The sequence below is a fragment of the Lissotriton helveticus genome, chromosome 10, assembly GCF_964261635.1.
Source record: "Lissotriton helveticus chromosome 10, aLisHel1.1, whole genome shotgun sequence".
NCBI lineage: Eukaryota > Metazoa > Chordata > Amphibia > Caudata > Salamandridae > Lissotriton > Lissotriton helveticus.
In genome coordinates, this window is record NC_136071.1 from 1,208,761,941 (window position 1) to 1,208,774,970 (window position 13,030).

Sequence of the window (13,030 nt, forward strand, 5' to 3'; positions counted from 1 at the left end):
CTCCCTTCAGACCAAGGTTGGTCATTGTAGCTGTTTACCGGTGAGACCGATCCTTGGTTCCAGTGCTCCCGAGCTTTTGCTATCCTTGTTTCCCGAGTTCCTGTGCTGCAGCAGTTTCCCTTGTCCCTGAAATAGCACTGCCTGCAGTGCTACCTTGATTCTTGAGCTTTAGCTCAATTCTAGTTCCTGCTCCTGAGTTCCAGCATTTCTTGTTTCCTGAGCTGCAGCTCTTTCCTGTTTCCTTGAACCAGTATTGCCTGCAGTGCTACATTGACTCCTGAAGCTTTGGTAGTTCCCTGTTCCTGAACCGGCACTGTCTGCAGTGCTGCCTTGACTCCTTGAAGCTTTAGTAATTCCTTGTTCCTGAACCAGCACTGCCTGCAGTGCTGCCTTGACTCCTGAGACTTACCTCATTTCTTGTTCCTGCCCCAATACTGCCTTCTATGCTCCTTTGTTTTCTTGATTCCTTAACCTGCACTATTCTAGAATACCCTTGTAGCCTCCCCTTCTGTATATCCGTTTCCAGTCCCTGCCTTGCTTCCCATTTCCTTGGTTCCAGTTCTAGTTTGCTGCCTTTCTATTCTGCTGTCTTACTTCTGTTACCTTGTATGTTTGTTACCTGCTTTCTGCCAAGTGTGCCCTGTCATTTCCTTCCTTTCCTGTTAAGCACTCCTCCTTGCTAGCTCCTTGTCTGTTGTGCTTGTGTTTAGTTCTACCCCTTTGCTGTTACTGCCTTGCGTGTTCCAGTTTGATCGCCAGGATCCGTGGGCTCAGCTGACTACCTAGGTGGTGTTTCTTGTTCACTGCGAGTTTTGTCTTTGAGTTACAGTTATAGCATCACCATAGGTATACGCTCCACAGACCCTGTCTCTGCATGCATGTTCTATATGTGGGTATTTGCAGTCAGTATCTGTAACAGCAATTGCGGGTAAGAAACTTACTGAGCTTCAGTTTTACCATGTGGAGCTCCTGAGTGCTTTACCCCACACCCCCCTTTATTGGTATGTTGTGTTATATATATGTCTTGCACGTCCGTCCTGGGTGTAGTTATTCTGAATGCTAAATTGCTTTGTGAGTGCCCTTCCTTTCTGAGTCTTACCCATCTTGTTCACTTGTACAGGCTTCCCCTTTGGATCCCCTATTTCTCCTCTGACTCCTGTATGATCCTGGGCTGTGCTGTACTCCTCTTCCTGTGTAAGTTTTCTACCCAGTTCCCAGTCCTTGCCGAAGTTCCTGACTGTGTTCCCCACATAGTCCCGGACAGTCCCTGACACTTCTATTGATCTCCACATTTCTCTAGACCTGTATCTTGCAAGCATTTGACAGTATCCCCATCGCTGTTGTCCATAATACATTTATTTTAAATCGTAGTACTGGTAATTAAAATATACTACTGTATACTCATATCTTCTTCCCAGAAGCTGTGTCAAATTTTCCTTGGAAACTGAAATAGATGTTGATAACAGGCCTCAATAAAAACAAGCCAATAAGAATGACAGTAAAACCAACCGATGCTAACTACTGCGCAGGCTGCAAGACTCTGAATGTTCTTAAAAAGCCCATAATATATGTCTTTTGTAACAGGCAGCTTGAACTGTCTGGTAGACTCAACCTAAAACAAGTCGGATGGGGGTGGGGGGCGGGGGAGAAAGGGAGTGAGCAAGTGGGAGGGAAGCGCTGGCGAAGCGTCACGCTTCAAGAGCCTGGTGGGGGGGGGCGGGGGAGCCAGCGAGGGGGAGGGAGGGAAGGAGCATTTGGGGATGGGGTGTGAGTGAGGGTGAGCAGAAGCCTTTGATGTGGTGTGCAAGGCGGATGGAATGACTGAGGCCAAAAGCGCCCTGGCGAAGCGTCACGCTTCAAGAGTTAACATGCATTGTGAGAAATCCGCGGAGAAATCCGCTTGTTCAAGAGAGTTTGTTCCCCTGCTATAGGTTCGAGCTATTAATCCCTGCGGGATGTAATAGCTCGACCTAAAAAGAAATGGACACTATTTGCTTGAGTACAGACTTTGGGAGAGCCAGGGGCTCTCTTGGGTGGGCCGGGCCGGCCCTCCCTCTAGAACCGGGCCTGTGTAGGAGCACTTAGCCGCACAGTAACAAGCCTTTAAAAGGTTCACAAACTTGTGAATCATAAAAGGGTCCCCAGGGCGTCCGAGTCAAAAATCAGTGATGATGGTATGGTAGGGAAAGTTGTAGGCTCAGATCTTCTATGCCTCCTCTCCCCCACTGAAAAAAAGAAAAAGACCTGATCTGCTGAATCATCTCCAGGGGATGTGACGTGTAAACGCTAAGGGGGCATAAACAAAATGCATTTTGCTACGCCTGGGGCTCTGGCAGGAGAAGGCCTAGCAAATGGTGTCCCTGTGCAGAGGCCCAATGTCATTCTGTATGTGATCATTAGACCGTCATACAGAATGACAATGGGTTGATAGCAGCCTGTGCCAGGTCGGGAAGGGGCTGCTGCAGGCCACTGATCACAGCAGGAGCGTGAGCCGCCCCCTGCAGTGAGAGTGCCCCCCCAAGCAGGCATCGGCCCCACGCTGGCAGGGGCCGGTTTAACCCCCACCATGTGAAACAGGCTCCAAGGGGGCGGCGGAGGCTTTACTCAGAGGAGCTGTGCTGGCAGCATGTACCTGGTCAGTGCCAAACACGTGGCGACTCCCCCTCTCTAAAGTCCCCACCCACCGCCAACCCCAAACTTCTGGCTGCACCCCTTGTGCACACGCCCCTCGATGTACCTTTGACTCATGCTTATATGGCCGCAAGGAGGAAGTTTCTTGTGCCTATCTTTAAAGAGGCAGGCTTCATTCAAGTGAGGCCCGCACTCCTATACCTGCAACTGCTAGATAGTCCGAGGGTTATTTCCCATGTCGCTAGTTTTTTGGTGGGGGCAGCTCGGGAGAGAAATAAGATAATGAAACTTCGTGTTTAAATGTACTCCTATAAAAATGCACTTTCTGTATATATTGTCTTTTTAAACAAATGACCTATCATGACAGCTACCACTCTGTGAATTGATCGTTTTTAATGTTTTTGAATTTTTAAAGTTTTTAAAAAAAAATTGGGCGGTATTTTTAATATATTTAAAATGTGTGATTGTAATTGATTGTATTTTATTCACCATTGTCTTTTTATGATATTGAATTATCGAATAAAGTATTTTGACTGACTGACTCATGCGTTTCTATTTTTTAAATTCTGTTTTTGATGTAACTTTCTCTCCCTCTCAGATGCTGCACCGGGAGTCTGTGGTGACCCCCCCGCCGAGTGGTGTCACGGGGTCATCGGTGAGGCTGTGGGCCCAGACAGCAGGTGAGGGGGCACGGGTGTACATGCTGCAGGGCAGTGACGTCTTCAGCATCTACAAAATGTACAGATATATTAAAAAGAGATGATTCTGAGGCTGATTCTTCCCAGCTACATATGGTAGCCCCTCCTCCCTCCCCCATCTGACCCTCAAAGGGGGGGGGGGGGGGGCGGGCGCATAGTGTCGTTATTAGATCAACCAATGGGAGCCAGGCTAATACAGGAAAATGTTGATACATGAATAATCCACATTTGTAAAGCGCACAATCACCCGTTAGGGTCTCTAGGCGCTGGGGGCCGTCGGGAAGATTAAGCAAGCTATTGCCCAGAGTCACATGGTGCTGGGCTAACCTGCCGCCAGAGCCGGGGATCGAACCGTGGTCCCCAGATTCCAGCGTCAGTCGCCCTGGCCGCGGCGCCACACCTCTTCCACTCCATGATGATGCATTGACAGTTTTCCCATGAAACCCAGTGTCCTTGGAAGGAAGGCGCTCTACTGGGTTTGACAATGTCACAGTGGCTGGCAGATCTTAGAAAAAAAGAATGAGGGATTTCACAATTAAAGGCAATCATTGCAGACTGTAATTCAGGCCCGCTTCTTGCAGGGGGGGCCGGGTGGGCCAGGCCCACCCAAACATGACCTTTAGTCCACCCAGTCACGACAGAAGAGTCCATGGAGAACGCACCTGTTAACTACTTCCTACATCCCGAACTCTGAAGTGGAGAAGTGTGGCTCAATGGTTAGAGCGGCAGACCCTGATGCAGAGGTCTGGCCCGCGACCAGGGTTCGATTCCCGCCTCGGCGGGTCTTGGGCTCAATTTCCCCGGACCTGATAATTCTCGCCTCGGTGCCTATTCCAATCATGAGTCCCACGCTGCAACTCTGGGCAATAGCTTGCTTAATCTCCACAACGGCCCCAGCAGCGCTGGGATGCCTGGCTTCACCTTGGGGGTGCCCAGGAGTGGACATTTCACAGGAAAGCCAGGATGGGTTCCGCAGCGGTATGAATACAGCGCTACGAGGCCTCCGGGTAGAAGTGCGCTATATAAAATACAAACATTTACATTTACATTGTAATGGTTTTTCACCTTTTTTTTGTTTTGTTTAGTTTGAAAATATAAATTTATTGAAATAATTATGCAATTAGAATACAGAGAAACAACAACTCATAATGCATGTCATCACAAAATGGAAATACTAGCACTATCGGGAAGAAATGCATCAATTCTATGTCAACATGAAAACCATCTATAATAAGATATAAACGGCATAAAACCGATAAATGAAATGTTACCGGAGAACAATTCATGGAGGTTTAGGTACTTCTTATATTCTAGGATTATGTAACTGTGAAATACTGGCAGAAATGTTAAAAAAACTAGTTATGTGTCACCATAAAAGACCCATTTTAATAGCAAGTGTAACTGGATAGACATATGCTAAGTCTGCGGTTGTAACAGACTCCATACTTCCATGCCTGAAAGATACCTAAGCAGTGTCTTTCCAAGATGTTGTTATTTGTTGACAAGCAACAGCCAGATGTAAATCTATTCTAAAAAAAATCCTTAGGTTGGGACATCCAATAATTTAAATACTTCCTAGAAATATTAGTGAAATTAAATGGGACTTATGTGTTAAAAATAGTATTTAGCCAAAGCCTCAACCAAAATTCATAAAGGTATATCAAAAAAGCCTCTATTTAGGGTCTGCTGAGGGTTGAGAACAAGAACAGCAGGTAAAAGGGACAGCAGAGTCTATTTTAAATAATGCAACAGGGGTGATTAAAAGGCAGTTATAAATAAAAAATAAATCTTGAATTGCACTGGCGACTCTAAAAGATTTTCTTATTTTAACCCACATTTTATGCCAAGTTGAAATGGAAAAAGTAGTTTGCAAATCGATTTCCCAAAGATTCTCTCCTGTTTTAACTCGGTCTTACGGAACCAGAATACGATGTTTATATAGTTAGGATGCAGAAGGGAGTACATTCAATAAGTTATGAATAGGAGGAGGTGAGGGAGAGGTTGTCTGATCAAAAGAATGTTTGTTATAAGCAGATTGAGTTGCCAAGATAAGCAAGCTGTATTTGACTTCATATGAGTCTGGAAAGGATAAAAGCGACTGTCCTACTCAAAATGCCAGGCAGGTGCCATCTTGAAAAAAATGATGTATCAATTTAAAACCATCGGAATACCAATCCTTCCAGAAAATGATTCTATTATTTATTGGCTCACTGGTTAGAGGCAGCAGGCCTGAGAGCAGAAGTCAGCCTGGGACCAGGGTTCAATTCTCGACGCGGCAGGGTCGTGGACCTTGGTCAGCGGACTCGATAATTCTCGCTTCGGTGCTTACTCTAATCAGGGGTTCCACTCGGCAACTCTGGGCATTAGCTTGCCTCATCTCCACAACGGCCCCACCAATTCCGGGGATGCCTGGCTCCACCTTGGGGACTCCCAGCAAGGGACCATCCCACAGGGAAAGCCAGGACGGGTTCCCCAGAGTTATACAGCGCCGGGACGCCCCGTTGCTGGGGCAGCTGTGCGCTTTACAAGTATACTACATTTACATTTATACCAAACTGATGAGAGTAAACATTGATCTTTAGGAGTTTTATAAGAAATAAAAATAGGAGATAAAATTTTGCATGTGTTCTTAGAAATCGGAAAAGATGAGGATAAGGGTCTAAAAGTGAACGACAAATATTCCACCAGCGAAAAAGGAAGCCAAGTTGATTTCTCAATGTCTGTCCATAAAGGAGAGAGTAGAGAATTGTTTTCTTGTAATAAAAATGATGATTGCTTAAGACAAAAGGCTAAATGATACTTTTGAACCCCCCCCCCTCCACCCCATATGCTTTTGTTCTTTAAGTTTAAGAAGCAAGATCCTGTTTATTTTATTACTCCATAAAAAAATAGATAAAACAGAATATATCTTTTTAAATTGACTGTTGAATATTAACTGCCATATTTGAAATATAGAACCATATAGTAGGTTCTAGCAACCCCACCAGGATAAAAACAAAGGATTCCATTGAGATGTATGCACTAGAAGGGCTGTGAATAGTGTTTTAAACTCAGAAGTTATGGTATCTTTAACATTATCAGAGAACCAAAAACCCAGATATTTAATCCCATCTGGATTGCAATGAAAGGAAGACTAACTGAAATCAGCATGAAAACATAACTTATTTAGCGGGAGGATTTCACATTTATCTGCATTTAATTTATATCCAGAGACACGCATAATGATCTACTTCTAATTTTTTTAAAAAGCTGGTAAGGATGATTGTGGGTCAGAGATAAAGTGCGAAATATCGGCATATATGGAAACTTTAAGATGAGTGTCTCCATAAGTGAACCCCGTAATCTGTGAATTAGAACAAATGTTTATTGAAAAAGGCTCCAAAGCAAGTCTAAATAATAAGGGGGAGAGAAGGCAACCTTGCCCAACACCTCTGTAAAGAGGGGAAAAAGGAGACATAAGATCATTAACTAAAATAGATGACTTGGGGGAAGAATATAACAATGAAACATACTTAAGAAAGTGAGGACCAAACCACGAAAGCGTAGAGGAAATAAAAGGCCAACTAACGCTATCAAAAGCTTTTTCCGTGTTCAAAGTAAAGGCTGTAAAAGAAGAATTATACGATTTGGATTTATTAAGCACATTAAAAAATAACTGAGTATTATCCGAAAGATGTCTACCTTTGAAACCACTTGGGGTAATAATTAATCCAAGCAAAGAACCAATATGTTTGCAAAAACGTTATAATCTTGGTTAATTCGGAAAATAGAACGATAATTTTTGCACACTCTGTGGTCCTTGTTATCATTGGGAATGAGACATATCAAAGTCTCTTGAAAAGAGCTACCCGATGTATGAGAGGGACTAAATGAAAGGAAAAGTTGATGTAATTTAGGCAACAGAAGTGAGGAAAAGTGTGAATAGAATTCAATGGTGAAACAATCCGGTCCGGGAGCTTTTCTACGTTTAATAAAATGAATAGCACAAGACATATCCTGAAGTGAAATATATCCGTTTCTAATATGGAAATGTCAGTGTCAAGGCATGAGGGCAAATGGCTGGGTGATAAATAATAAAGAATATCCTGGGAATTAGATTGAGACTCCTGGTTATATAGGGCCTGATAACATTTTGTAAATTCTAAAAGTATATCTTTGTTTATGTATATTTTGGTTAGTGGAGATTAAAATAGAATCGATTTTTGTACGTTATTTTTTTATTTTAAGGTAGTTAATAAGAAGTTTACCTACTTTATTTTGACCCCTGTAATATTTTGCTCTGGATTTGAGGAGGTAGGAATTAGCCCTTTCTGTAGAAGATGTAATGAACTCAAATTTAGAAGACACTAGGGGGCATATGTATCAAGCCCTTTTTTAGTTCACAAACAGGCCGATTCTCAGAATCTGCCCGTTTGCAAATGGGAAAAGGCCTTTTGGGATGTATCCTCCCAAAAGGGCATCGATAAATAGGGAATCGCAAAATTTGCGATTCCCTATTTTGTGAAAGCATTTAAGGAATCGCAAATTGTGATTCCTTAAATGCAATGTAAAAAGCACCCAAGTTGTGCAATTTCTCCTCAAATCGCAAATTACCACCAACTTCAAGTTGGTGGTAATTTGCGATTTCTATGAAAAATGCACTTTTTGGCATTTTTCAAAGTGCCATGTGGCGCACATACATGCCCTTAGAGCATGTATGTGCGCCACGTGTGCACACAGGCTCATTTCAGGGGTGCATCAGGGTGTCCTTATGACACCCTTGAAATTGTATTCTCAATTTGCGATTGTTTAGTTGGGAATCGCAAATTGAGAATGTCTTCCCATTCATTCCTATGAGCCTCTATTCTCATAGGAATGAATCAGAAGACATTCCTTAATTGCGACTCGCAAATTGCGAAATTGCAAAATATTTCCGAATTTTTAATTGCATCTCAATTTGCGATTCTCAAATAGCAATTCTTAAAAAAATCGTTATTTGAGAATCGCAAATAGAGTATTTGGTACATATGCCCCTATATCCCTCAAGAGAGTTATAAAAAGAATATTCTAATTGCTTAATGCATGAGTACATTTCTTCACATTTATTGGAGGCAAATTCTGGGAAACAAAGTTAATAAAATCTCTAGAAGCGGATATAAAAGTATCACAAATATTTCGAGGAGATAGATCACTGGATTCATTTTCTTTGAAAAATGTATTGGCAAACGGCTCAAAGGAACGTGTACATTGCAAACATAGCAGAAGATGATTGTTAAGTCTCAATCGTTTAGTTCCCTGAGGGGGTGGTAGGAGATCTAAATCCAAGATGACTGGTGCGTGGTCTGAGATCAATATGGATCCAATATCTGAGTTAATAATGTGTTGAGCATGAAATAAACATATCATCTTACTGTGATTATGAAAAGTGAGCCGGAGGAAAAAAGTGTACTCCGGACATGTTGGATTGCTCAGTCTCCATGCATCCATAAGAGATCGTTGGGATATTGTCGACTTGAACTGAGAATGTATTTGGGAAGGCGAAAACCTAGCTTTGGAATGTCTGTCTATAATGGGATCAAAAACCATATTACAATTCCCACCAGCAATCAAAAAAATCATCAGTATAAGTCATCAGGTTAGAGAACACTCCTGGTCAGAAGGAGATATCCAGATTCGTAGGTGCATAAAGATTAACAATACTGAAAATAATGTTATCAATAAGTAAGGAAACGGAAACCCATCTATCATCACAGTCAACATCTTGGGATAGCATTTGTATATTAAGGCGCGTATGACATAAAATAGCGACTTTCCTTTATGTTTTCCTGAGCACGGAGAAGCAAAAACATTACCAGCCCATTGTCTTTTTAGCTTATTTATGAGTTTCATATAGTGCAAACTAGACCCGAGACATCGGGTATCAGAGCACTTTACATGAGCACCAGTTTCATTACAGACGGACACATTCATTTTTTTTGTTAGGCCCATGAAGATTAAGTGATTTGCCCAGAATCTCAGGATGTTGAGCGTCGTTACCGAGATTCGAACCCGGTTTCCCAGGTTCGAGGTCGACAGCTGTAACTGCAAGGACACATCTTCTCTCTCTTTGTCTGAAATATGAATTTCTTGCAAGAGAACAATATCTCCTTTTAAATTGGCAACGTGAGACAAAACCCTTTGATGCTCTATAGGAGAGCCTAAACCTTTAACATTCCATTAGGTACACCTTAAAGCCATCTATATTTACAATAATAAATTTAGAAAATTCAAAATAGGCCGTAATAATTAGTATTCTATGCAAACATTGTAAAATAAAAGTAAAAGATATTATCCTGAAATTGTAACAACTACTCCGAGTGAATTGCATATGAGGCAAAAATTGACATCCGAACAAAAGAAAGAAAGAAAAAGAGAATAAAAGACAGAGATGCTATACAAAGGAAAATTAATAAGGATCACTAGAGATAAACAAGTACTTGATAAAAATCTTCTGGTGAGGGAAAATAGGACACAGAAACGAGAAGAAGCAAAAAAAGGGAGAGGAAGACCAAACCCAGATATAAAATATAAAAAACTACATACTAGGAAAAAAAGCACAAAATTCAGGGTGGTGGAGCCTCAAAAGGGAAATGGTACAATGACTGGCGCTTTCGTGAATGGGCTTAGGAGGAAGGAGGTGTATCATCGAAAACGTAAAAGGAGTCACAAGTATGATTTACTGTAGGAAGCTGGCTCCGTTTATACTACAATCAATCAATCAATCAATCAGGTCATTTATAGAGCGCACTACTCACCCGTAGGGTCTCAAGGCGCTGGGTGGGAGGGGGGTGCCGTTACTGCTCGAACAGCCAGGTCTTGAGCTTCTTCCTGAAGGAGAGGTGGTCTTGGGTCAGGCGCAGGTCGGTCGGGAGTGAGTTCCAGGTCTTGGCGGCCAGGTAGGAGAAGGACCTTCCTCCTGTTGTCGCTCTTCGGATGCGGGGGACGGCGGCGAGGGCGTGGTTGGTTGATCTGAGGAGGCGCTTCGGAGTGTAGAAGTTGATCCGGTTGTTGAGGTAGCTCGGGCCTTGGTCGTGTAGGGCTTTGTGCGCGTGGGTGAGGAGACGGAAGGTGATTCTCTTGTTGATCGGGAGCCAGTGCAGATCTCTCAGGTGTCCGGAGATGTGGCTGCGTCGGGGGATGTCGAGGATGAGTCTGGCCGAGGCGTTCTGGATCCGCTGGAGTCTCTTCTGGAGCTTGGCGGTGGTTCCGGCGTAGAGGGCGTTACCGTAGTCCAGTCGGCTGGTGACGAGGGCCTGGGTGACCGTCTGCCTCGTCTCGGTGGGGATCCACCGGAAGATCTTACGTAGCATGCGCAGGATGTTGAAGCAGGACGAGGAGACGGCGTTTACTTGTCTGGTCATGGAGAGGGAGGAGTCCAGGATGAAGCCCAGGTTGCGTGCGTGGTCCGTCGGTTTGGGTGCGGTGCCCAGGGCGGGGGGCCACCAGGAGTCGTCCCAGGCGGAGGGCGAGGAGCCCAGGATGAGGACCTCCGTCTTGTCCGAGTTCAGTTTCAGGCGGCTGGTCGTCATCCATTCGGCTACATCTCTCATCCCTTCGTGCAGGTCGGCTCTGGCGGTGGCGGGGTCGTTGGTCAGGGAGAGGATCAGCTGGGTGTCGTCGGCGTAGGAGATTTATGTTGAGGTTGTGTTGGCGTGTGATGGCCGCGAGGGGGCTCATGTAGACGTTGAAGAGGGTGGGGCTCAGTGAGGATCCTTGAGGGACGCCGCAGATGACTTTGGTGGCCTCTGACTTGTACGGTGGTAGGCGGACTCTCTGTGTTCTTCCGTCGAGGAAGGAGGTGATCCATTCCAGTGCCTTGTCCTGGATTCCGATGTTGCCGAGGCGCTGTACTAGGGTGCCCTGTATGTAGTCTGGTCTGCCCTGTTCCCATGATGCACTGGGCCAGGGACAGACTAATTTGCATACAGCCAGGTTCTGAAACTGGGATGGTGCAATGAGCTAAAAAACGGTGTTGGATCTAGCCCTGATCTCTTGACTGGGTGAGAGTACTCTGCTTAATTCAGAGACTCTGTCCATCACCACCTCTTGTTGTAAATTATTTTGTCCACCCTAAGCGTGGAAGGGTATACTCAGATGTGAGTCCCTTGCTCATTGCACCATCAGGATTCAAGCAAGCCGGGCCGAAGACGCCTGAAATGGCAGAAACCGGTCCCCGGAAGCTTGTTTCCTTCCCAGTGTAAGAATTGGCTTATGTAGTCTGGTCTGCCCTGTTCCCATGATGCACTGGGCCAGGGACAGACTAATTTGCATACAGCCAGGTTCTGAAACTGGGATGGTGCAATGAGCTAAAAAACGGTGTTGGATCTAGCCCTGATCTCTTGACTGGGTGAGAGTACTCTGCTTAATTCAGAGACTCTGTCCATCACCACCTCTTGTTGTAAATTATTTTGTCCACCCTAAGCGTGGAAGGGTATACTCAGATGTGAGTCCCTTGCTCATTGCACCATCAGGATTCAAGCAAGCCGGGCCGAAGACGCCTGAAATGGCAGAAACCGGTCCCCGGAAGCTTGTTTCCTTCCCAGTGTAAGAATTGGCTTATGTAGTCTGGTCTGCCCTGTTCCCATGATGCACTGGGCCAGGGACAGACTAATTTGCATACAGCCAGGTTCTGAAACTGGGATGGTGCAATGAGCTAAAAAACGGTGTTGGATCTAGCCCTGATCTCTTGACTGGGTGAGAGTACTCTGCTTAATTCAGAGACTCTGTCCATCACCACCTCTTGTTGTAAATTATTTTGTCCACCCTAAGCGTGGAAGGGTATACTCAGATGTGAGTCCCTTGCTCATTGCACCATCAGGATTCAAGCAAGCCGGGCCGAAGACGCCTGAAATGGCAGAAACCGGTCCCCGGAAGCTTGTTTCCTTCCCAGTGTAAGAATTGGCTTATGTAGTCTGGTCTGCCCTGTTCCCATGATGCACTGGGCCAGGGACAGACTAATTTGCATACAGCCAGGTTCTGAAACTGGGATGGTGCAATGAGCTAAAAAACGGTGTTGGATCTAGCCCTGATCTCTTGACTGGGTGAGAGTACTCTGCTTAATTCAGAGACTCTGTCCATCACCACCTCTTGTTGTAAATTATTTTGTCCACCCTAAGCGTGGAAGGGTATACTCAGATGTGAGTCCCTTGCTCATTGCACCATCAGGATTCAAGCAAGCCGGGCCGAAGACGCCTGAAATGGCAGAAACCGGTCCCCGGAAGCTTGTTTCCTTCCCAGTGTAAGAATTGGCTTATGTAGTCTGGTCTGCCCTGTTCCCATGATGCACTGGGCCAGGGACAGACTAATTTGCATACAGCCAGGTTCTGAAACTGGGATGGTGCAATGAGCTAAAAAACGGTGTTGGATCTAGCCCTGATCTCTTGACTGGGTGAGAGTACTCTGCTTAATTCAGAGACTCTGTCCATCACCACCTCTTGTTGTAAATTATTTTGTCCACCCTAAGCGTGGAAGGGTATACTCAGATGTGAGTCCCTTGCTCATTGCACCATCAGGATTCAAGCAAGCCGGGCCGAAGACGCCTGAAATGGCAGAAACCGGTCCCCGGAAGCTTGTTTCCTTCCCAGTGTAAGAATTGGCTTATGTAGTCTGGTCTGCCCTGTTCCCATGATGCACTGGGCCAGGGACAGACTAATTTGCATACAGCCAGGTTCTGAAACTGGGAT

General features: G+C 44.9%; 1 protein-coding gene across 1 annotated transcript in view; it reads left to right on the forward strand.

Moving 5' to 3' along the window:
* LOC144784214 (uncharacterized) overlaps positions 1 to 13,030 on the forward strand; it is a 241,390-nt gene that overhangs the window by 11,561 nt on the left and 216,799 nt on the right. The window contains exon 2 of the mRNA XM_078662869.1: positions 3,230 to 3,311. Coding sequence (XP_078518995.1) covers positions 3,230 to 3,311 — 82 coding nt within the window. The remainder of the gene's footprint in view (positions 1 to 3,229; positions 3,312 to 13,030) is intronic.